Below are 26,075 nucleotides of genomic sequence, written 5' to 3'. Positions count from 1 at the left end.
AACGGTGGAGGAAAAAAGGCGGGGGATGAAGGACTTTTTTTTGGCTACAGAAAAGAGCTAAATAAAAGACTATAAGAAACTTTATGAAAACTCTCCAGGATGCATCAGCTGCAGCTGAATTGACACAGGGGCACTTTTGACTAGTTTTGCATAGATGTGAAATGCAGCACTTGGTAGTCCAGCCAACCACAGCAACTATCACTGCCAGTGTAAGCCAGCTTGTCAAAACTTAAATTAACACAGGGATTCTAAGCAAATAATAGCCTTAGACTCAAAATATTACACAACCTTTTTTAAGAACTACAAGCTCCGAGTTGCCTTGAATGGGTAGGTAAAGGCCCTGCACAGCAGCACCTGCGGTCTGCTATACAATGTATTCCATTCGGTTTAAGCTTTGTGCGCTTTCTAAGTCCCGGTTGTCTTGTTTGTTTGTCCAGTTTGGGTGTTTTGTTGGTGTGCCGTTGGGTGGCTTTTCGTCTCTGTCTACTAGCGTGTACGTTGCCTGCTTGGCAAATCGGGTTTTTTGCTGGTGCTTGTCCATGTCGTCTTCCTCCACCTCGGAGTTGTGTGTCCTTATTTTGGCAATCTTTGAGTTTTTGTTTTCATAGTCTTTGATTGGGACGGCGTTGGCGCCATGTTTCTCTATAGGGTTCTTGATCTGGTTCAGCTGCTCCCGCACATTGTTGGTAGTGTTGTCATCCGAGCCGGTGTGGGTATGGCTGCTTTGCTTTCGGCGCTTCCGAATGCACCAGTAGAAAGCCGTGACCAGGCAGCAGATCCAAGCCACCGTCAAAACAGAGCTCAGTAAAGGAACCAAGAAATCTGGAAGGGAAATTGGACATGCATTAGCACCACAAAAGTCCTTTGAGGCATCCTGAGTGCTTGCGTTTATGTAACACAAATACCTCTTTTAGCTTTAAAAAGAGGTGGCCCCTCGGCTCTAGAACTCACTTCCTAAGGACATCAGGCATGCCCCAACTCTGGCAGTCTTTAAGAGGAGCTTGAAGACATGGTTGTTCCAGTGTGCCTTCCCAGAATAATGATCCCATAGCACTTTGTCCTCCAAATCACTTTTTATTGTTTTAGGTCTGCTCGTATGTTCCCACAAACTGCCTCATCACTTTTTTTCGCCCATGTCCAGCATTATTTTTTAATTTTTAATTTTAATTGCATTTGGCAACCCATAGACTTTAAAGTGTGTTGTCCTATTGATAATGTTTGTGTTATTGTTTTATTAGGTTCTTGTAGGTTTTTTTCAGGCTATAGGGCCATCTTCTAGAGGCATTTCTCCTGACGTTTCGCCTGCATCTATGGCAAGCATCCTCACTACCTCTGAGGATGCTTGCCATAGATGCAGGCGAAACATCAGGAGAAAGGCCTCTAGAACATGGCCCTATAGCCCGAAAAAACCTACAAGAACCTAGTGATTCCAGCCACAAAAGCCTTCGACAATATATTGTTTTATTGTTTTAAATTGCTTGTATTGTTATTCTTATTGCTTGTCTTGTTGCATTTTGGGCTCGGCTTCATGTAAGCCGCACCGAGTCCCTTGGGGAGATGGTAGCGGGGTATAAATAAATTGTTGTTATTATTATTATTATTATTATTATTATTATTATTATTAAACAAACAAGGGTTTGACAAAATGACAGTTTGTATATTTTATCATGTTTGTAGACCATCCAATAACTGCAGATAACCAGTTAAACAAGTCTACAAAGATGAATAGAAAACTTACTAGTTTTTTTAAAAAGCCTGAAAGTCAAGGAAATCTCACTTTTTCTCACCGTAAGTGATTCAGGATTGACAGCATGAAATTACAAACCTGAAGGGTTTTTCCTGACCTAAAGATAATTGGCTCCACATCCTCAGCTTCTAATGTTGAACTTTCTCCTTAAGAGCTATTGATGTGCCCCATTTTGTATTCTGGGGGAAGCAAAGCTCTTCTTAGCATGCCCTCGAACTAAGGAAATAGAAACCATCCACATTATCAGCACCTCTGCCCTCAGGAAGGCATGACATTTGTGGAAGGCGAGGAAATCGGTAAATTTCAAGTCTTGGCCATGAGGGCAGAAAAATAATGCATCAAAGCTCCTCAGAGCTTTGACTCAATTCCAGAGTTTTCTGCAAGGGCAATTTCCACTAGGCCTAAGCCAATGCACAGCACGTTTGGTAGCCTGGAAATATAATACAGTCATTTCAAGCTGTTTCCATTAAAACTTAAATGGGGACTTTCTTATATTTGGAAGCATGGATGAACAGCAATGAGTAAAGATAGGTTTTTTTCTAGACAAAAAGAGACTTTAGTTTGGTATTGTTTATAACATGAGAAGAGAATACCCTCACGTAATGCACTTGTTCTGAAGACTTGCCTGTTTTGTTTATAATTGGCCGTTGCTGTACCCGGACTTCTGCAACTGCAGCAATTAGAGTATTGTTCCCATCACGCTTGCTCACCAGATCAATTATTTTATCCGTTATTTCTTTTATTGGGTTTTCTTCTTCCTGGATATCTTCAGCAGACTAGGAGAAAAGCATGGCTGCATATTAGAGACGACCCGAGTTGATTGCAAAGTAAAGGCAGTCCAGAAGAATACAGAACACTTGGCGCAAACCCTGAACATGGGAAAATACCGGCATCTAGCAACACGCACATGCTGGAAAGGTAACAAGTCAATGTCTAGTGCCAACAGCACTAGACATTCACTTAATCACGCTTTCCATTTTCTAAGATCAACTTCAAGTGCATCACACAATTTAAGACAACTGTCAGTACTAATTAAATAACTCATTCAATAAATCATTTAAATTAATATGCACAAAAGATGGCTAATGGGTAAATAAAAAAATTACCAAGTTTTGTAAAGGAATGCAAGGCAATCAGTACCAAGGAAAAGAAAGGAATTATGAGGAAATTGTGAATGTGACTCCACTGGTATTGCCAGAAATGATAGCATCTTATGGCTGCAGGTGAGAAGGAAAATGGAAGGATCCTGCAAACTGCTGACCTAAACCCAAATTAAATCCAGAGCTGGCCTAGATGTGCAACAGTAACAAATCTAGTCATTTCCAAAGCCAGACCCCAAACTTACAATTGCAACGTGAATTTCATTGTTTGCCAAGTGTGATGGTTCACAGGTGATGTAGATGGAATATTCAACGGAGACGTTCTTCAAGATACTTAGGTTCCTCAGCTCACTACAGATATGCTCAGTAGTAAGGCCCTGGAGGAAAAGCACATGCACAGATGGTGAGACTGCGGGACAGGGAAGGATTTAGGAAGACTATGAATCACCTGTGTATTTTTCACCGCCAGTTGTACCTAGCTGCAATCATACACGGCATCTTGTCTCTGCCTTACAAGACCAGCTACACTGGCCACAAACTTGCCCTTCAGCAGGGAAGGTAGCAAAACTAAGTTCAGCAAGTGTAAATCAGGAAGATGAAACTCAAGAAGTGCCCCAAGAAGTATCATCTCTATGTGACATGTCCTCATAAACACCTTTGTAACATTCTCATTAAATATGAGACAATGTTTTATTAAAAATGCAGTGTATGAAATAGTCCTGAGACAATTAAGCTGAGAGTTCGGCTAGGGGAAAACCCAGTTTCCTAAACAAGAGCCTTGGACAAATTGCATCCCTTTACCCAAAACAACACCAAAGAGCTAGCACAAGAATACAGTGTGATAGTTCGGGGTCCAGAGCCTACCGCCCAAACTACAGAGAAAAAAGTACACATTGCAGAGATACAAATATTTTACTGGTTCTTTTATACTATTGACATAATTTCAGATTATAATACAGAGTTTCCAGTAAAGTGACCTTTCATGTTGAATTGTTTGGCTGTTCTTTGTAAATTTAGGGGAAGGTTTACGTACCGGGGTCATCATCTCTTTGTTAAAGGTGAAAGTGATATTAGCACAATTGTCCTGATAATAAGAGTCCAAATTGCATGTTGTTTTCATTGGCTGTTGATTCGAAGGCCAGCATTCACCAATGTTGTCACAGGGACGGACAAAGCAATGGTCATCTTTAACAGGATGACAGGTGTGGCCTGCAGGACATTCACCATGACCTTTGCCACTTATCAGGCACGGCTTCGGGCCACACCAGACCTAAGGAATATCGAACACTCCATTAGTGACTGGCCTTTTGCATGAAAAAGGAAGAAGAACAAGTTACATAAGAATGACAGGGCAGTACCTTAGAACAGGTGACCTTTCCATTCACACATTGACAGGCATTACATTCGTCATCCCACTTGGATCCGTCTGGAATTAGATGCCCACTGGCAACACAAGATCTTCCTGAAACTAAAAGACAAAGAAGATAAGGTACAAATTCATGCAAACATATACAAGTCAAAATGATATGAACTGGATCATTGGCCTAAATGCAAGTCTTATGTAGTGTAGACCCAAAGATTCAGTGGGATTTGTCTACATGTTGAGTCAGCATTCAATAACTGATAGAGTCTATTCTAATTAAGATTGACCAGTGAAATTCAGGCCAATGTGTCAAATATATAAACATTATTAGAAAGAATCTCCCTGCAGGCTGGAGAGCAGCCTATGAATATGGAGAAACATGGGAAATGTCAGTTCAAGTGTTGCTGACTTCTTCTGGTGTCTACTGTTTGGTTGATTTATTTGTTATTAATCCTATTGCCAGTTAAAAGTGCCAGAGACAGGGCATATTTCTATACTGCTGTGTCAGATAGAAATGTAACAAAATGCTTCATGTTATATCTAATTCCATCGTGCCATTGATTCTGTCTTGGACTACCTTCTTGGCATGTTGGTCCACTGCGACCAGCTGGACAGATGCAACGGTATCCATTGATTTCATCAACACATGTGGCTCCGAAAGCACAAGGAGAAGACTGACATTCATTGATATCTGAAGTGGGATAAGGACAAGAAGACAGAGAGGGTGGGGGAAAACACCAGATCATTGTTATTATGGACTGCAGAGATATATTCAGAAACAAGATCTGAAGTTGAGAACTTTATTCAAATTAAAGAGGTGAGAAAATCAATTCCCAAGCTGTGGACTCAAAACCATCTATTTGGATTTTCTTATGGAGAATTTTTGGTATAGATACTGGAAAGTAAGCCTAGGCCCTACTTACACCTAGTCTTTTCTGTACTACTCAGTTAAGTGTTTCCCCTTCAACACATATAACTTTTCAATATAGCATCCACATCTGATTTTTACTACCAATACAATGTTCATTGTCAGAACACTTTTTTAAAAGAAGTAAGCAGTGCAAACCTCTTACTTCTAATTAAATACTAATTACAGAGAAGTATATGGACCACCTCAGGTTCTCAGGGCAAAAACAATTATTAATGAAAGCATGCTTTCTTTTGTGCATCTCCATGCTAAAGAAAGAAGCAAAATGATCGTCTCAAAGTCCCTCTTCCTATGACTTCTTATTGGACAGCTGAGTCATCTGAATCCCAGTGAAATCCATAGGACTTAAAATGTAATGCCAAATATCACCTAACAAAGCTATAACAATGGGAGAGTACGCTATAACAATTTTTCTCACTGTTTGAACCCTTGAAATAATAAGGCCTCGGGGAACCTATATAAAAATGTATTATATTTACACACATACAAATATATACACATACACAGTCAGTCCCCAAGGTACAAGCATATGGCTTTCTATGACTTTTAGTGAAAAACAGGGATGAGTGGGAGAAATCTGCCCCTTGGAAGGGATATTCACTCCTAAAAGAGTTATCATGGGGAACAGGTGATGCCACTAAAGCTTTACCACCAATCCTTGTTTCCCAACCCAAAATTATCAAAATCCAATTGTCATAGAGACAGAGAGTGAAGTGAAATTTTCTGAACAGGGTCACAGGCAGCAATCAATATGTTATAGGGCAGTTAATCCTTCCTCATGCTATCCAAAACTTTTTAAAAACAATGACTGGGATTTCATGTATTTTTTAATCATGTCAGAAGCAACTTGAGAAACTTCAAATTATTCCGATGTGAGAGAATTGGCTGTCTGCCTGGACATTGCCCAGGGGACACCTGGATGTTTTACGATCCTGTGGGAGGCTTCTCTCATGTCCCCACATGGGAAGCTGGAGTCAACAGACAGGAGCTCACCCCATTTTGTGGATTTGAACCACCGACTTTCAGGGCAGCAGTTCAGCCAGCACAAGGGTTTGACCCATTGCACCACCATGGTATGTCAGAATAGGTACACTTAAAATTGTACCTATTCTGACATGCAAATTCAACTTAAGAACAAATCTACAGAACCTATCTTGCTCAGAACCTGGGGACTGCCTGTATATATAGAGTCATTCCCACCCCCAGCAATTACCATTTCTTGCAAAATCTATAGTGCAGTCTCGAGGAAAAATACTATCTCAGGGAAACCTACATGAGAAACTCTAGCAATGGTTCTCAACCTGGGGTCCCCAGATGTTTTTGGCCTACAACTCCCAGAAATCCCAGCCAGTTTACTAGCTTTTAGGATTTCTGGGAGTTGAAGGGCAAAAACATCTGGGGACCCCAGGTTGAGAACCACTGCTCTACAGAGTTCTCTGCATTGACGGATACTAATACAGATAAAGTCTTTGGGGTTAGCCAAATATGGCTCTATGCTCTCTCCAGTGTGAGAGGCAGTCCACAACTGCATTTCATCTGTTGAACAACATGAACTGAAGGGTGCCACTACACCAATGTCCAGTTTGTAGGGTTTCACATAGCCACCTCTCTGGCCACCGTGTGAATATAATGTAGACAAGATTGGCCTTTTGTTTCATCTAGAAGACATTACCAAGGAAAATCCACTGCAGTTTTTGGCCAGATGACACAAAGAAACCACCTCACAATTTATAATTTAACAACACATCATAAAACCATAAGAATCAGTTGCAGGATAAACCAAAGGATTGAAAACACGTACTTATCCTGCAGTCAGGACCTGCAAATCCTGGAGCACACTCACAACGATACCAATTGTCTCCATCTACACATGTTCCACTGTTATAGCTGCATGGGATGAAAAGATGAGGAAGAGAGCTTCATTTTAGGGTCTTACATTCTCAAACCAAAGCATAAATATCAACCTGATCAAGTTCTTAGCAAATGCTAAATAGCAGCCACAGCATCTACTATACACAACATTAATTCCACTAGCTGTAATAACTACTTTGAGATGCTGCCAGCTAAGCAAAGTAGAAAAGTGTTTAGTAGTTCAATTAAGTTGTTTGTTAGTGGGCTAAAGATAAACTGAAGAAAAAACCTGAAACCAAGGAAGAGCTGATGGGAAGACACTTAAGGACTCAGGAGGGAGAGAGAATATAATTCACCCCCACCCTTTTATTCTAGCCTCTGCTCTCAAAAATCATACTGCAATGCCCTTCTAAGTAATGATTAATGAGGTATACGCAAATAAAAGCTCAACTTGCTGCCAGGTCCTATTGCTTACCAAGGGTGTGGGCTGCAATCATTTGTATCTGCAAAAAGATCAGAGAGGTATAAAATTAGAAGACCTTTTTTGAAAGTAAAGCAAACAATTATCAAGAGGGTGGCAAGGATTTTCAGCAGAGAGCTTAACTAGAAAGGTTGATAAGACACCTCGTCTAATCCAATCAACAACTCATGGCAATATTTCATACTTTGGATTTCTATAGTTTTTAATTCGAACTACTCCTTCCAACAAATTTGAACTGCACTGGTTAACACAAATTAATCAGAAGCTATAACTGGATCACGCAGGTGATCACTGGACAATTTGCACTACACCGCTAAATATTTCTGGCTCTGAATTCCTCTCACATGAACAAAAACAACCAACCCCTCACCCCACACCCGGTAATGATAAGGCTGAAGTGAAGAAAGCACCAGACAATGGATAGCGGTGTGTTGCTTGAAAAGATTGAGCTGAATCCTAGCACTCAAAAATGAATTATCAGAATTTTTAGAGTATAAATATGTGACTTTTGCACTAAGTCGAGGTTGGTGAATGTGGAGTCTGCAAAAACAAAAAAACCTAAATGAATAAATAGCCACAAGCCCACAATTCCCCTACTTCTAACTTCACATACACAGGCAGAGGAAGCAAAGTGAACAAGAATCAGAACTGGGTGGCAGCTGCTTGCAAACAAGCAGTACAAACCCATATGGGGAAAAGCAGCAGTAGTGGGAACAAGCGGACATCTGTCTCCACTTATCTCATTTGCAACTTTCTCATGCCCAGGTCAGAACTCCATCCTACAATGTCATTAAAGCTAAATGATTCAGGTGATGCTAAAGCCCCACACATCAAATAGATTTCCCCTTCTGGTTTCAATCTCAAAACCCCAAGGGCAACCCGATGAGTTGGTTTTCTCATCAACCACCCCTTCAGAAATATTTTGGTTAGAGAGAAGAGAGAGAGAGAAAACTTACTCTGAGTGCAAGTCGGTCCTTCCCAGCCCTCTTTGCAAACACATGTAAAAGAATCTCCACTGACCACACAAGTCCCACCATTGTGACAGGGGTTTGGTAGGCAACTGCTGTTTCTTGCTGTAACAGAAAACAAACAATTTCCAGATAAGTTCCCCAAAAGACAAATATCTGAAAACATAGCGAGATGAGGTCTCTCACTCTTTCTCACACACTTACATAAACATACATACCTATATTGCAAGTGGCTCCTTCCCACCCTGCTGGACACATACACTTGAAGGCATCACCCTCATCATAACAAGTCCCTCCATTATTGCATGTGGCTTCATCACACTGGCTGTCACCTGTGAGAAAGTGAAAAAGCAAACAATTGAGAACTAGGATTCATAATAAGGAAACTCACTGCCCTATTGAAAGTGGTCTAGAACCAATCAGATGTCCAGCAAAAAAGATACATCTATTTTTCTGAGAATTACTACATTTTTGGTTGGGTACCTCCAAAGGGTGACTGAAATGTGCTGTACAGATGAGCACTGGATTGCCTAAAATGCCCTCCCGCTATTCCCTACTCTAACACCCCCACTCCAATTTATTTACTCATGCAACCTATCAATGCTATATACAATTACATGTCATTTAAAATAAAATTTGCATCAATCGGTGAGAAAGGACTTGCATTACAGAAAGGATACTTCCATGCCTTCTGAACTTGTCAAATTATTTCACTGAACTAGCTACTTCTGCTGTTGTATACTACTTATTGCCATATTGTTTTCTGTATTTGTTTGATTGCTGGAAGCTGCCCTGAGTCCCTTCAGGGAAAGGGGGCAGGGTATAAATAAAATGCATTATTATTATTATTGTTATTATTATTATTATTATTACTACTACTACTGGCTTTGAGGGATGGTGCAAATTAGGGGTAACAAGCTTGCAATAAAAACACTCACGTGAGTGGCAAGTTTTTCCTTTCCAGCCATTTTTACATTCACAGAAGAAATCGTTGACCAAGTCTCGACATGTCCCGCCATTGTGGCAAGGGTTTTTACTGCAGTCATTAATATCTGGGAGTAACAGAAGAGGAAAGCAAGTTCAAAAACCAACATTTGCAAAAGCCATGAAATCTGCCTTGTCTACCTCCAGGATCCTTCTTTCTCTCTGGCCTCCAGACCAAAGCATGGATTAAATACTTGAAAATCTGGATGTCACCGCTGAGTATATCATGTTTATTCTGAAAATCTGTACAAATATCACTCCAGTCCCTTTCAAACAAATGCACCACTTAAGCTAAAAGCAAACTCAGCCTTCTTACATAATTATACAATTTCCAGCCAAAGGCTAGCTATTCAAACTCTCTTCTGTTTCATTCTACATTGAAAAATTCAGATTTTTTTCCCCAGAATGAAAGATTTTGCTTTTTAGATTTGGTATACTGTCTCAAAATTAAAACAGCATTATCCCATTCAGATATCCTTTCCCATCAAAAATGTTGTTGAAGATTCTGGCACACAAACAGCCAGCTCAAAAGGGGCTGCATTGGGAAGCCACTACTGGGCAGGTTAAACAAAGCTCATGCCTCCTTGTTGGGTTGAAGGAAAGGAGACAGGGCAACAGAGGTGCTGAGTCAAGAAGTGGCAGAAACCAGTATTCACCAGCCTTCTCTAGGGCTCCAGCGTTAATTCCTTCTTAACTCTGGATGGCTTGCAAGAACAACAATGTGAAAGAGGGGGTGGTTTAACTGCAAAGCTTCGCAAGGGCAAAGAGAGGGACCAGTTGCTCGGTCCCTCCACTGTTTTCACAGAATCATAAACTATGGAGAGACCACAAAGGCCACCCAGTCCAACTCCCTTCCATGTAGGGAATACACAATCAAAGCACTCCTGATGAATGGTCATCCAGCCTCTGTTTAAAAACATCCAAAGGGGGAGATCTACCACATTCCAGGGCAGCATACTCCACTGTCAAACTGTCTTTGGGAGGTTCTTCCTAGTGTTTAGGTAGAATCTTTCTTCTTGTAGATTGACTCCTCTGCAATATGTCTTAGTCTCTGGAGCAGCAGAAAATAAGCTTGTTCTGACCTCAATATAACATCCCTTTAAATAATTTAACAGTGCTATCATGTCATCTTCTCTTTTGTGAAGCCTTGAGGTAATGCTTCTTCCTGAGCTGAGAAGCTAACATCAGAGTTGGAGAGAATGATGAACCAGTGATGGCCCAGAGTAGCTGCCATCCCTCTTCTGCCTGCAATGTGCCTTTGTGGCAACTACATCAAGTTACAATAGTGGTGTGTGCTGGTGTCAATAAGTAAGCAAGAGCGTATATTTGCATTTGCCAAACCCTTACAGCAGTGATCAGTAAAGAAATAAAGAGATCTGCCTCTTTTGGGGAAACATGCCTCAGCTTCTACAAGGAAATCAATTGCCAAAGCTTCTAAGAACAGCAAAGTCTCGCCCTTTCTTGTTGTGTATGTTCCCAACATCCATTTCATTCAACGGAGATGAAGGACTCTACTTACTTGCTTCACAGAAAGTGCCCTCCCATCCATCGTTGCAGATGCATTTGTAAGAGTTGATGCCATCAATGCATGTGCCACCATTTTTACATGGGTTACTCTCACAGTCGTTGATGTCTGAAAACAAAGGAATAAATTAAAAAAATTAAAACCAGTTGGAGAGGGGAACTTTTATGCTAAAATCAAATATAGAAAAGGTCCCTTTTGGGTACTAAAGCATCCAGAGCTTCCCACCCAGCATGGGCACTAGTTTCCCAGACTTCAGTTATAAATTTCAGATAAGAGATATATCTATTTGTAGTCAAATAAAGCAGGCAGAACCATAATATTGAAATCATTTAAGCAAACTGACAGGAAACACCAAATTATATTAATGAAGCGCCCAGTGTTTCAGTTTCCGTCCGCTCTGGTGATGTTAGCTAGAATGGTGATGTTAGCTAGAATGGACAGATAAACAGAGGCAGCTATGGAATTTGCACAGTCTCAGAGGGGAATTCAGAGGTTGCTGCTAGAGGCAAAAGTAGTTGTGTTTTCTCAATAAAGGTCATAAGGGTCAAGGTATTCTATTTATTTTGCTTATGTACCACCTTTCTCCTTGTACAGGATGCAAGTATGTAGTATCATGTAATCTCACTAGGCCTTTCCAAACAGCCACATAATTCCACAATATCTGCTTTGAAATGGGTTATCTGAGTCCACACTACCATATATTCCAAATCAAAACAGGTAAAGTGGGATTTTATTCAGCTGTGTGGAAAGGGCGTCTGTCCCCCTCAAACTTTCTATCTCCATAAACTCATATGTATGTACTGTATGTATGTACGTATGCAAAGATAATGTATAGACTTCATCCGTCTTCAGCTTTTGATAGACCGCGAAAAAGGTATTGTTCTACATGGCATTTGGTATTTGAAACCATTCTATTTTAATTGTAAAATTATTTTTAATAATGTTTTAGAAGTCTTTAAAGAGCATTTTAATTTGTTTTTCAAGTTGTAATCTCTGCATTCTTTTAGTTGTGTACATCCTGACGGGAGCCCTTGTGGGCTTGGGAGGTGATATATAAATACTTTAAGTATGTATGTATACGCATATTTTATTTCTTTCTAAAAGAAAGAATAGTCCCTCCTCTTGCCCAGTCCTGCCTACTCCAACCAGCTCTCCAGGTTCTCAAGCCTAGCCTCTTCCTAGCATTGCTTCCTGGGACCTTTTGTACTACAGATGCCAGGACATTAATCCAACTCTTTTTCTGTGTAAAACATGCATATTACTAAGCCATTCCTTGGAAGGTGATAAAGTAGGAGGGCGAGGCTAATAAAAACCAGCAAACTTTTAATATCTTTTTCTTTTAAACTCTTAATGGTAGGTCATAACCACCCATCCACACCTCAATGTCAATTTGCTAGATGCTACCCCAAGATCCTCTGTACATAATACCATGTGGAAATTACAATTTATAAATGGTTGCATGTTTAAGGGCAGGGGCCTTTTAAAATGAGTTTCCGTGAGACCAAGAAAGCTCAAGGAGGAAGGACAGAGCTGAAATCAAAGTGCAAAATGTTCATTGTGCATTAGAATCAACCCCTTGTTTCCAAGGGCTATTTTTTCCAAACTATTTACACAGGCTGCTATAAAATCAAGTCTAAATGAAAGTGAGAGATAACAGTGGGGAGAAATCTTCAAACCTTACTTTCATGACAGTAGGTGCCCGTGAAGCCTTTATTACATTCACAAGTAAATTTGCCCCCTGCTTGGCTCTTGCACTTGCCATGTGGGCCACAAACATTGGAAGAGATGTAGCGAACTCCTTCCGGGGTGCTGTTGGAAGCCACTGCTACAGTGCAGCTGTCAATGACTGCAGAAGAAAGAAGATGTCCATTGAGACTCCTTCCGTGATTATGAGTTACCCTACCCAACTTGCTGCAAATTCTTTTCCCTATCATTAAAACAACACTTTTCTGGTCAGATCTGTTCAGAGGGAGGTTGCCCTTGCCTCCCTCTGAGGCTGAAAGATTGTGATTTGCCCTAGTGAGTTTCATGGCCAAGTGAAGATTCAAACCCTGTTCTCCAGAATTGTAGCCCAACACTTAAACATCTGTACCAGAGCTAGTAACATGGTATCTGGAAAGACAGGATTCAGACCATAGGCCCACATAGCTAGGTATTGTCCACACTGAATGACAACAATTCCTTGTGGTTTCATGGAATGGTCTTCCCCAGATCTAAGTTAAGTCCAAACCATGGGCTCTAGCCTTCACATTCACCAAATCCACCTTGACTAAACATTGCTGCCAAATGGCATGGCAGACTGCCCAATGTGGACATACCTTCACAAGGAGTCGAACGGCAGTGATCTTTGAGGTGAGAGCAGTTCTTTCCTTCATAATCTTCAGGACAGTTGCTACAGAAATAATCATTCTCGTAATTGAAGCACTGGGCCCCATTCTGGCAAGGATTGGGTTCACAATAATCTATGTCCAACTGCAAGCAGCGAGGTAGTGAGCAAAGAGGAAGAGAGAAAAGAGAGTCAGTCTTAAGACAAAGAGGTTATTATCACTCATCCCAGTGCTACAGGCAGGAAACACTATGGAATCTGACCGTTTTACTTTTAATCTGCTGCCTCTATTGCTCGAGTACAACACACTTAATGCAACAATTGCCAACTTTTAAAAACCATATCAAGCACCAAGAAGAGCTTTGATTTACGGTATTTAAATAAGTAAACCATTCAGAGGCTAGGGATTCCTCCAATCAGAGACAATGTCTGTCTATCTATCTATCTATCTATCTATCTATCTCCAAAATACAGTTTGCTGGGCATAGATATTCAGCACACAATCCTGTGAAACTTAAGGTGCTTTTATCTGGAGTGTGCATTTCATAGCCCTTACCTGACAGACATTTCCTGAGAATCCCACAGGGCAGAGACATTGGAATCCATTGATTTCATCTTGGCAATGACCCCCATTCAAACAAGGGTTGCTTGCACATTCATTGATGTCTCCCTCGCAGTGATCCCCGGCATAGCCAGGTGGGCAGACACAGCGATAACCATTAACCAAGTCCTGAATGGGGAAAAAGAGGGTGTGAAGATAACAAGCTCAGGTCAAGTCTGTTCAGAGCTGTCAACACATCTGAAGCTTTTTTTACATACAAGTAAAATGGAGAAGAAGTGAGACAAAAATGTCCAGCACAAATATGACCAACTTCTGCTGGAAGCTGAGCAAAGAATTGTGCTGGAGGACCTGGAGATTCTTAGAGAGAACATTTTAATTAAATCCATGAACAAACAAATCCACAAAAGTCAAAACCATAATGATAATAATAATAATCTTTATTTATACCCCGCCACCATCTCTCCAATGGGGACTCGGAGCGGCTTACATGAGGCCAAGCCCGAACAACAATTACAATAAAGAAAAACCAAGACACAACTGAAAACGCAAACAATAACATCATAATTACATAAAACATGTGGGTACATAACAATATAAAATACATAACAATATAAATATGGAAGACTGGTTGCATATTATTTCCAAAAAGAAACACTTGATGAGTAAACGGCAAAGAGACAAACAGGGGCCTTTCTGCTCTGTGGACATGCACAAGTGTATACAATATAACGTTTTATTTTACAGTGCAGAGTGCTTTTAAAACCCTCCAATGACCATGCAAGGAAGAGCACTGTTAACTCTCATTATACACTTGGGAGGTAACTCAATGTGTCGACACCAAGAATGAAGTAATGATATTAAAGTAGACAAGTGTGGTGGGAATGGGAAGAGAGTAATTGTTCATTTTATCAAGCGATAAGGAAATATGTCCGTCAGGGAGGAGAAAAAAAAAAGCTATGAATGGAAGTAATTTAGTAATACAGTTAGCTTCTGAAATCTCATACTCTGGAGATTTTAAAAGGAAGCTTCTGGACAGAAATTTATCTGGGGTGCTTTGGGGATAGCAGGTTTTGTCTTAAGAGTAGGGCAAATGGAGCAAACAGCTTTGCATCCCTTCCGATTTGGCTTTTTTTTCAGAATTATATTTTTTTTGGAAATTGGAACTGGCATGGTCCGAACCTCCTGAAGTTGGGACTCTTTCTTATTTGTTATTTTGCAATGATCAGAAGTACGATAATAGAAAACACAAATAATTTGAATGAAGATTTTCTGAGATTTAAAAATAGGAAATTATTGCAGAAACAGACTGAGCTAACTGAAAGTCACACCCAACGAATATATAGCTACCCATCCAAATTTTGCTGGAATATTTGTTCTCAAAAATTGCTTCAAAACTTTACTTTTTTGAACAATAATTCCCAGATTCCTCCAGGTAGTAAAAGTTTGACAGTGGTAGTCTAAACAAGAGGAACTTTCCCAAGATCTGCAACATTCTATTAAATACTTGGTAATGAAGCCACACCCCACAATTAAAAATTACTTACTCTGCAAGTCCCTCCATTTTGACATTGTCCAATACAGTCATCAATATCTGCAATTAAAATAAAATCACATACAGTGAGTTAAGCCCAGCCTGCAGAAGGCAATACACATTGAAATCCAAGTGAAAGAATCCAAGTGTCTCCGCAGAACTAGCTAGATAAACCCTTTGTCAAGCTTCCTGCATGCTTTCCTCCCGATAAGGATATTATAATGGGTGGGAACCTTCAGCAATTCTTCCAGTAAAGTTAAGTTGAAACTTCACATCATTGTTTCAAGTCACCTTATCTGAATATAGCTATGTTGCGGACTAATGGGTTTGATAAAGCTGCCTCTTATTCATGCCAGAACGGCTACTCCCTTTCTAAAAACATCAGCTGCAGTTTCCCCACCACCACCTTCTGCGGGATATTGCCAAGCTTCATATTCACTGTTAAGCACAGTTTCAAATTCACTGTTTGGAACATAGGGTGACTTTTTTACCTTTAGAAGTCCAAGAGGACATATGAAAAATGTATTATTTATGCTGCATATCAGGGGGTGGGGAAGATCACAAAGCACTCTTGGTATTGTTGGCTCCAACTCCAATCATCTCTGGCCATTTGCCATGTTGGGGATGATGAGAGATGGAATCCACAATGTGGGCTTGATGAAAGCTGAATCTAACAACTCTTGGGAGGGGGGATGCATGTTCCCCTATTGTTTCTGAGCTATTGCTACCCACACAGCACTTCCATAAGCACTTACTTATATCACAATTCTGGCCAGTCCAGCCAGCAATGCAGTCACAATAATAGCTTCCAATTAGATTCCTGCAGGAATTAGCATTAAGACAAGGTTTCCCTTCACATTCATTTGCATCTGAAATGAGAAGGTGAATCATGCAATGTTAAGTGGGAGATACAGTAAGAGGGGAAAACACACCCTTCCTTGTGTTTGCATAGTAAACAGAATTAGGTTCATTAAAGACAAATGGATTCTTAAAGTTTACAGTAAAGGACTGGCAAGACCTTTAAAAGGAAAACAACCAAAGAAACAGGCAGTGTTCAAGATGCTGAAGCACCTTCTGATTCTCCTCATTACTGTTTCATTAATTAGGAACAACGTAATTTTAAAAAACACAGGAAAAAATGATGGGTAAATGAGTGGAAGCAAAAAGGGGAGAGTGAGGTGGAGAATGCCAAAGTGGTGGAGCAACTGGGATTAATATGTTGAACTAAGAATGTAGACGGCTCATTCTCCATGAGATCATCCACAGTGTGGAATGCAGCTGTGAATTCTCCAGTCTGAAGGAGTTAATGTGACTGGAGAGATGGAGCGACTTTCCCACAAAACTGAAAGGGAGGGGAATGGAGGTGGGAGAGGCCACAGACGTACACCGTGGTTTGGGAAGAAATGTCAGGATTCAGCTTAGGCAGCCTAATCGCCACAGATCCTGTGAAGATAAATTAAGCGGCTTCAGACTTCAAAAGGAGTCATTTCCCATGCTACAAGTCAGGGGCAAAATAGTGCTATAAGCAATGCTTCTGTGCCGCAAACAGTTTGTGGGAAGCCTCCCTCCTCTTTATGTTTTCAAGGCAAAGAAAGAACACTCCCAGATCTGCAGATCATTGCTTCTCTCCCACAAGAGCCAAGGGCTCATAGCTTCCAAGTTTGCTCTGCACAAAGCATCCCAAGCACACAAGTTTGGTCAGATCATGTGACCTAGCCCCAAATACAGACATCATCGCCACCTTCTGAGAGCTGCTTTATGAAGGCAATGGAGGAAGAGAAAATCTAATAACCACTAGCATAACACAAGTACTACAGACATAGCTTATGGAAAGCTGTAACTATGGCCATGAACCAGCAAGTGAAGTGGCTTTCCTGGAGATAACAACTTGTCCCCAGGAACAAAAATCTAGAAGTCCTACAGGTCAATTGGTCTCGATCTTTGGTCCTCCAGTTGTTTTGGACTTAACCTAGAGGTACCCAGTCAACATGATTGGGCAGGTTACAGCTGACCTTTTGAATTGAACAGGAATATTCTTCACAATTAAACATTTACACTCATCTCTAAAGAAAAGGCTTTCTCCAGTGGTTTATGTGTCTGTTCCGTACATCACCTTAATACCATTAAATACTAGAACTTGGAAGCTAAGCAGGGTCAACTCTAGCAAATACTTGGATGAGCACCAATTAATACCAGGTGGTGTTGTAGGCTATATTTCTGATGAAGGAACTGATAAAACCACCTCTGAATATATGTTGTATAACATATTCTTGCAAAATTCATGGGCTCACCATAAGTTGACAGGCATCTTAGAAGACACATGCAAAGACACTACAATTAACGCTTACCTATCTGGCATGTTTTGCCAGTCCACTGAGTTGGGCAAATACACTTAAACCCATCTACTAGATCCTGGCAAGTCCCTCCATGGCCACAGGGATTTGGAGAACAGTCATCAATATCTACAGAGAGAGATTGAGCTTCAGATCAGAAAGCAGCATTTGGTAGTCATGTTAAGCAGCTATAGACATCTTTGTCAAGGGCCACCCTGTATCTAGAAAAATAGATCCAACTTCTGTATCAAGTGGTGACATGCAGTTTTTAGTTCATCCCTCGAGTCCCTGATCATTGTTCTGGATGCTTCTGACATCAATTTGATATTTTAAAAACTTCCAAGCAACGGAATGTTCACAAAGATAAAACTTTCAGAATAGAACCAACTTTGGGAGACACCAAAATGGGCACCTTTACATTGCTCCAATGTAAGAATCTGGAATGTTTAATTTTTTTGCACTACATTTGCCAATACAGTCTAGACAGCATGGCTAGTGATAGGAAAAATTCTGGGAATTGTAGTAAAAAAATACAACATTTTACAAACTCTGCCTCTAAAAGTGAAGTGGCTAGTTCATAAAGGGTGACATTGAAAAGTACCCATTCATAAAAATATGTCCCTCATATCCACAGGAGATATATTACTAGCCATTGTGTGGATACAAAAAATCATAGAGAATAGTGAACCCTTCTGAATAAAATAACTTCTGGCTTGAGAATATAACAGAGCCATGCTGGGGGACCTAGAAAATGCCTTCACATCATTGAAGGGGACATATATTGTCAAAGGAGGATAAATGAAACTACATATACTGCTCTGGTGGATATGGAAGTTGTACTATATTCACAAAGCCATTTTTTAAACTTATTTCAGACCACAACCTCAAGACAACTACCTGTTCAAATTTGGGCTTAATTCAAAACAGAAACAGGGGAAACAGTCTTCAACAAGATCATGCTATCACTGTTTACCATCCAAAAACTTATCAAGGCTGTTGAATGGTATCTATAGGAAGCAGCAGACCTCAGAATTAGGATTACAATGAAGGCCTTGCCATTGGATTTTTTGACTTGGGGAAAGGGAGAATTATAACAAGGAAGCCAACAGAAATAGCCAACTGTGAATTCTACATTTTAGCACATCCTGAATCAGATTTGGAAAATGTTTTGCTACTTTGCTTCCCATCTTTCCTTTGCCCCTTCCAAATCTTTAAAAGTAGGCAAAGTTCTGTTTAGTGGTCATCACAAGGACCTCCAAGTGGCTGCCTCTAGCCTCCATTTAACATTTGGGCCCCACAAGACCCCCATACAAATGCAACTGAGAGATCTTTTAAACAGACACCAAAAATGCCAAATGGTCCCAACCCATGGCATGTCTTCTCCAAGCCAGTTTTCACTTCTACAGCAACTTTATAGACAAACATACTGATGTGCAGAGCTCACTTTAAAAATAAATTATACAAGTCTGAGGAGTTGAGACTTTACCGAAATATAGTGCCAACTAGTATGTGTAGCATACTAAGATTCTAAAGATATTAGGATACCCAGCAAACCAAGAGCTGAAAGTAGTACTGTTTTCCCCCCCTGGTAGTCAATGAATAACTTCTTAGAAAATCAAGCAAAAACCACAACGAAGAGCCAACTGAAAATCCACACAGCTCTCAAAAAGCATGCAGTTTCATTTGATAAGATTTAAAGTTGCATTAAGTTGGAAATTCAAACTTACTAAGTGTGCATGTTGGCGCTGCCCAGCCTGATGCACAGACACACTCAAATCCTGTAGAGGTTTCAAGGCAGGTTCCTCCATTGTGGCAAGGATCCGAAAGGCAGGCATGTTCAGCTGCAGTGAGAACAGAACGCTCTTTAGCTCAGCCAAGGACAGCACTATGAGTGACCACCTTCTTTGTCACTCCATTGAGATTCCCAGCCTTCGTTTGATTCTAAAGCATGTAAATCATCCACTAGCTAAATGTGAAAACCGTGTGTAAGAAGAGGTGGGGCTGGAAGAGACTGTTAAGCCGCCTGATCAACAGATCATCAGCTAGTTTTTCAACAGCCACTTCATACCTACTTCATGACAAGTGTCACCATGCTTCCTACTCATCTCCAACAGCACAACAACTTTCTAGAAATTTCAATCAATCATAAAGCCACTAGCCATTTGTTGACACTAAATATGGAAGACACATTGATGGAATCAAAATTATTCATTCTCCCACTTGTAACAGACATATAATTCAGCCCTCACCCTCAGGAATAGGTTGTCTTCCTTTTCCAAAATGCATTGGGCAGATGCAACAATAATTCAGTCATAAACAAGCAGCTGCTGCAACATGGTGGGAAAAATGTGACCTCCCAACAGATTTTTCTGGATAGCAATTTTCATCAATTGGAAGTGATCATGCCTAATGCACCCTTCAGATGTTATTGGACAGCACCCATGTCAAGTGCAGTATATACAGCATGGATGATGGGGACTAATGATGGAAAATGCAGTCCAACATTTGGAGAGCCATACATCATCATCTATGTTTGGAAATATGTATTTGTTCTATCACTTGTCCCTCAATCATGTTCTATTTAGCATGCAACCTGCAACCTAAACCCATACCCAAAGATAAAACTGCCATTTGCATTTCTTACCAATTTCACAATTTTGCCCTGAGTAACCCTCAGGGCAGGAGCACTGATATTTGTCAGGACCAGTGTTGCTGCAGGTACCTCCATTCAGACATGGAGGGTGGGTGCCACAATAGTTGAGATCTGCAATGGAGGACCACAAGTCCAAGAATTAATAAGAGTTATCTTGCATATATTTAATGCTCTTGACAGAATATACAACACACAGAATGCTGAATGACACACTCGTGGACTTGCATCCCAGACCGAGAAGCAAAGCCAAAATATAGAGGAGTGAGATTGTTTCTCAGGACATCTTTGACCCATAGTCCCCAACCATCATCAGGCTTAGCAGCATTTAATGTTTCACACGTGGCTCCCTGTTGGTTTCAGACATACCTTTATTGCAGAACTGGCCACCCCAGTTGGTTTCACAGAGGCACTGCCACGGTTCATTGCAAGTGCCATGGACACAGCCGGGATGTGGAATGCATTTGTCACAGTACTGGCCTCGCCATCCATACTGACACCTTCAAAAGAAAGGGGGGGGGGGAGAGCTTGCAATTATTTCTCTCTTTCTTGATACAGACAAGGGTTACAAATCCCTACTTTTATTTTCCATTTAAAGATCATTCTTTCAAGGGCTATTTTGGTGGTTCCTTATAAACAAACAGTTTTAACCAAGGTCTCTAAAGGCAGGCTTTTCACAAAAGAATAACTGTTCTGGGAGGCCCAGTGTGGTGCCACTGAAGACACTGTGAGGCTATTCTGAATCGCATACAAATGGAGGCAGGGGGAGAGTGAGTGGGTGTGCACTATAGATCAATCTCTGGGCTTTGACAAATGGATTATTTAAAAAAAATGGTGAAGGGAGAAAATGTGTCAGGAGGAAGAACAATTCCCTAGGGATCGTCATGAATTTAAGGATCTAGAGACACTTTAGCAAAAAGACAAACAACCCAAGTCGGAGCTAACTAGAGCTTTCCTGACACAGCACCTTTGCACAGTGTTGAATTGCTTTCTTGTTTTCTTCTTTTGCACAATAGGTATTGTATATTAGGGGGAAAAAGGTGGTAGCTTCTTCCTCAAAAGAGATAATAATATGTGGCAGCAGTAACAGGACCGCTAAAATGATGTGACTATTTCCATGTGTATCACATTTAGCTGCAAATATATTACAAAATTGGTTATTTTTTTAAAAAAATGCAATGTTCTCCTCTAGATATAGTTGAGCACAGCAAATCCGTATCCAAGATGTTTTTATCTAGAGTTTGGCTCAAGAGCTTATGTCTTCCTGCTAAAATATTATTTTGCTGCAAGAAACCAATTTGATATAATAACAGAGCAGGCAAAAGTAATCCATTATCTAGAAACTAAACAAAACCAAGCTCCCAGACTGCCTCCCCCCTCCCCATACACAAAACAAACATGAGGCAATAAAGAGAACTCTCCAGTTGGAATATATTTCATGATACGACACCGCCATTCGGTTTGAAAGTTCAATAATATTTCAAAGAGGGAAAAATAGTGAAAAAGTTTGAAGCATGAAATCATGGGTGAACTGAAAGTGCATTTCATTAGTGAGACCTGGGAAGAAGCGATCAGCAGCAATTACTCCCTAAGCTGCCCCTAACTTATCAAAATAAACCTTTCCCATCCAAGTCAGTAGGGCTTTTGACTTTCAAAGCACTCCCCTGCCCGGCAAATCCTTGTCATGGGAAAAGCGATAGGGATCTTTCCAAGGGCTAATCACTCACAGCAAGCAGCCAGGTTTAACTCTCTTTCCAAAAATCTCAGCCGACAAACCACTCCCCTCATTAATTTTTAAGAGCAGCTTTGGGGGAAAAGACCTGTTCAAAAGCCTCTGGATGTCTTGATGCATCAGATAAAGCAGAAACAAAGCAAAATATTCCAAACCAAAACTGAGCTGCCTCCTTCGTCATAGGATAACAAAGCTTTGCTTTTGTTACAGAAGCCACTAAAAGGCATAAAAAGTAGGGATCCTATTCTCACTTCGGCAAATTTCCACTGAACTCTCTGCATGCATTAAGTTGTGGCCAAACAAAAGCTTACAAAACAGGCAGGCCAAAGGGGACACAGTAGCCTCTGGAGCACGGGTGAGCTTGGAAAGAAAGGAGCCAAACTTCTTGAAAAATAGCATGCCTCCAAAAAAGGTAGACCTTACTTCTTAAATGTGGAGCACAGCCCATCTTGATAAATCAGTTCCAAAAACAAGCAAAGACCAATGAGAGAAAAGCTAAGCCATGCTAATTTTAGCAGAAGAATGTATTAAATCTTTCCACATTAACAACATACATTGTCCTTCTCGTGTGAGGCAAGCCTGGCTTACAAACAGACTCATGAAACCATTTTTCATTTCATCAGACGGTCCCTTTCTGCTCCAAGTTGCTTCCAAAACCAATCAGAGAGAAAAAGGGGGAGAGGGAGACAGAGAGAGGGAGAGACAGAGACTTCTATGCATTATTGTTTCTGCTCTCCGAACAGCTTTGGCTGATGTTTTATTTTTAAATGGTTGCATTTGTAACATAACAGACTATGAGTCATCCTAACTTAATGGAAAAAGAATTATAATCTTGTTCCGCTGAGTCCAAAAAGATAATTGAGGCTGGGGGTATCAGGAAGGACAGCTAAAGCACTGGAGGACTATGCAAGAGGAGTGTGGGAAAGTTGCACCTTAAGTAAATAAGGGCACTAGTGCATGTCTGGGCAGTGAGTGGGAGGTGAGAGACACAGTAAGGCTTGAACTCTGGAAACAAAGCCTGTTGTTCTGGCTAGCAAAGAATGTGGGCAAACCCCGTAAGGCACTTTTCAACTGGATGACAGAAGTGCAAATCTTCTGGAGCCCTGGCTCAGGCACCTCTTGGTATCCAGCCCAACTCAAATGGGAAAAGTTGAGGGGGGAATAAATACTACAGTCCAATGCGGCACAGAGAGGAGAAAGCTGCAGAAACCCACCACGCCCCTCCGTTCTTCTGCGTTAGGGAGTGTCAGATTTTAACACCACCATTGTCTGAGGACTGATTCATGGGTTATTGAGGGCTTGGGGGAGGCGGGAAGGAAGCAAGCTAATGCCGGTTTATTACCCGGTGAGAGAAGAAAGAGGTCCACCCAAGCTCAGTTCCCTGAACATATAACTGTCTATGGCATGCACAAGACAGCGGCACACAATATGGCATAATCGAGCACCCACTCACAGCCCCAGGCTACCTGCGTAAAATTCACATTGGAAAATCACAAGTCATACATCCTTGCACATGCTCTCTCTGGCTTCAGGTGTGTTCAGCTCTGAGAGAGCAAGGTGGCTGTGATCTGAATGTGAGCAACCCAGTCCCATTACACATCTGGAAACTGGAAAGCACTGGCTAAGACAATCCCTGCTTGTAACACTCAACAGCTGCTCTGCCCTCAGGACTCTGGACAGAAACAAGCCACCATCACAAAAGTCCACCCACACAAATGGATGTGCCAAGAAAGAATTCCACATAGGTAAGGAAGGGGCAGTCTGGGAGGAATGCCACCTGCAGATCCCCTCCATCTGTGGTGCTGTTCTGTCAAAATTTTGACAATACTTCATGTCTTGCCCTTTGCAGCCAAGGCAATATAGCCAGACCTGATAGGAGAATGCGCAACTTGATGGGCACAGGTAGCTTGATGAGTAAAGAGGTAGCAGCCATTCTTTCCATTGTCTCCTCCCTCAGGTGAGGGGAAAGAGTGTCCAAGTGGATGGCAGTGACTGCTGACTGTACATGTTAGGCCAACAGTAAGAGCCAGAAAGCAACACAGAAGAGCATTTACATCAACTAGGATGCTTCTGAAGGTTGAGGTAACCTACAACATCTTGTTGCTATCAAATGCCTATTTTGGTTGATGTAATGAAGTCAACTGGCCCATACAACATTTATTGCTTCAGATATGTCTGGGAGGCACAGTTCCCTCCCATTTGTATTCCCTACATCATCATCAATAATTTTGTTACCCACCACTCCTCATGGCTCAAGGTGGGGCACAACACAGTTAAAACATATCACCATAAAATACATACATTAAAACACACTATAACAATACATACAATATACCATGTTGTGGTATACCAGATGAGAAATCCACATCCACTTGTACAGTCTACAGTATTCCACAAGACCACGACCCCTGTGCGCTCTTGTTACCTTTTCCCACTGTACAAATATGTGAGGATTCCACTTCAATGAGCATGGCTGCATCCTATGGAATCCTGGGGTCTGTTTCTTGGCCAGAGGTACCAGAGGAGCTTCCTGGCCAAAGACTAAATGCTCCCAATCTCTGGGTTCCATATGATACTGAGCAATGGCAGCTAAAGTGGAATCATAGCACCATAAATGTGTAGGGTGAAAGGGCCATGAATCTTGTCCTAGAAGAGGAAGAAGGCAATCATGTTGCAGAAGTTTCTGATTGAGCAGTTGTGGAACTGCTCTGTTGAGCTACCAGTATAGGTACAGAGATAGTCTTTGGTGAGCCATGGAAGTTTTGTGGTGGTGATGTTGGCTGCAGCAACCTTTCCCTCACTACCAAGGGGCTCAAGACACTCATATGGCACATAGAAGATGAATATGTGCCCTATGCAGTTGAGCCGCTAGACGATTGCAGGTGGTTTCATGGTGTGTTTGTGGCTCCTCTGTGGGAGACAAACATTATGCAAGTCTGAAAAGACCCAATCAACTGAGAATGAAAAGGAAAGGAAAAACACTGCCATCCAACAACCCTATTTAGATGTTTAAAAAAAAAAAAAGGACAAATCAATTCCTTGAGTACTGAAGAAACACTCTGTGATTTGAAGCTTTCCAAAGACAGCCCTTCTAGTGCTTGGCTCCAAGCAAGCCACCTCTTCCCTCCTGTCTGCTCGCCAGAACAGAGGAGCGACTTCAAAGAACAACGGCAACGCTCGGCCTTCATCAGCATCTACAGACAAGATTCCATCCCAGCTATTAACCTCTCATCACTCTGTAGTCTGGCTCCCAAGAGCAGAGGAACCAAGAGGCTACATTAATCCTCTTCTGAAGAATGGCTGACTTTTGCCTATTGATGGGAAAAGCTGAAGGTAGGCAGGGGGTGGGGGGTGCTGGTGGTAAGGGAAGAAGGGGTAAAAGGAGTAATGCCACTGAACTTACTAGAGGAAAATGCCTTGATCAGTGAATTATACCAAAAGTTGCATAGGGAAAGAAGCTGCAGCTCATTATGAAACAATCACACTCTATTTTGCCTCAATAGTCTTACATTTCTCAAATGCGTACGGTTTAAAGCAAGCTTCTCAAACAGAAGCCTCCAGCACAGGTATACTTTTGTTTCATCAACATTGGAATGAAAAACATGCACTCAATATAAGGAATGTAGAGCAACTAGGAGTGGAGGAAGGCCTTAGTCCTTCCCCAGTGTTTAATTCAAACAGTTTTGATTCCCGAAGAAAGAGAAGGTTGGTTTCGCTTACTTGCACTCTCCTGGAATTTTGCAAGTGCCATGTTTGGGGCTGCAACCTTGGCGACAGATAGCTGCAAAGAGAAAGGAAAGAAGGGAAATTAAGAATGAAATTGTTTTAATGGCACAGCACAGATCCTTGCCAGGACCATCACTCCTGTGGGAATGTTTTAATCTCTGGCTAGAACTGTAATCCTGACAAATCCTAGATTTAAACCACTCCTCTGCTGGATCAAGTCCACCAGAAAAGCAACTGAGATAGTCAATGCATCATGACATTAAATCCA

At 41.2% G+C, this 26,075-nt stretch overlaps 1 protein-coding gene across 1 annotated transcript in view; it reads right to left on the bottom strand.

Annotated features, from left to right (window-relative positions):
* Nucleotides 1-283: 283 nt before the first annotated feature.
* Nucleotides 284-26,075, bottom strand: part of JAG1 (jagged canonical Notch ligand 1) — a 57,766-nt gene continuing 31,974 nt past the window's right edge. Inside the window, exons 5-26 of the mRNA XM_060785901.2 lie at nucleotides 25,802-25,862; nucleotides 20,719-20,849; nucleotides 20,344-20,463; nucleotides 19,427-19,540; nucleotides 17,715-17,828; nucleotides 16,122-16,235; nucleotides 15,380-15,426; nucleotides 13,830-14,003; nucleotides 13,266-13,419; nucleotides 12,629-12,793; nucleotides 10,942-11,055; nucleotides 9,377-9,490; nucleotides 8,657-8,770; nucleotides 8,427-8,543; nucleotides 7,465-7,492; nucleotides 6,940-7,025; nucleotides 4,788-4,901; nucleotides 4,206-4,315; nucleotides 3,881-4,117; nucleotides 3,093-3,224; nucleotides 2,373-2,523; nucleotides 284-822 (exon numbers count right to left, since the gene is read on the bottom strand). Of these exons, the coding sequence (XP_060641884.2) occupies nucleotides 365-822; nucleotides 2,373-2,523; nucleotides 3,093-3,224; nucleotides 3,881-4,117; nucleotides 4,206-4,315; nucleotides 4,788-4,901; nucleotides 6,940-7,025; nucleotides 7,465-7,492; nucleotides 8,427-8,543; nucleotides 8,657-8,770; nucleotides 9,377-9,490; nucleotides 10,942-11,055; nucleotides 12,629-12,793; nucleotides 13,266-13,419; nucleotides 13,830-14,003; nucleotides 15,380-15,426; nucleotides 16,122-16,235; nucleotides 17,715-17,828; nucleotides 19,427-19,540; nucleotides 20,344-20,463; nucleotides 20,719-20,849; nucleotides 25,802-25,862 (2,969 nt within the window). The 3' untranslated portion in view covers nucleotides 284-364. The remainder of the gene's footprint in view (nucleotides 823-2,372; nucleotides 2,524-3,092; nucleotides 3,225-3,880; nucleotides 4,118-4,205; nucleotides 4,316-4,787; nucleotides 4,902-6,939; nucleotides 7,026-7,464; nucleotides 7,493-8,426; nucleotides 8,544-8,656; nucleotides 8,771-9,376; nucleotides 9,491-10,941; nucleotides 11,056-12,628; nucleotides 12,794-13,265; nucleotides 13,420-13,829; nucleotides 14,004-15,379; nucleotides 15,427-16,121; nucleotides 16,236-17,714; nucleotides 17,829-19,426; nucleotides 19,541-20,343; nucleotides 20,464-20,718; nucleotides 20,850-25,801; nucleotides 25,863-26,075) is intronic.

The sequence above is a fragment of the Anolis sagrei genome, chromosome 1 (genome assembly GCF_037176765.1).
Source record: "Anolis sagrei isolate rAnoSag1 chromosome 1, rAnoSag1.mat, whole genome shotgun sequence".
Classification (NCBI taxonomy): domain Eukaryota; kingdom Metazoa; phylum Chordata; class Lepidosauria; order Squamata; family Dactyloidae; genus Anolis; species Anolis sagrei.
This window is presented reverse-complemented; position numbering and strand designations above follow the sequence as displayed.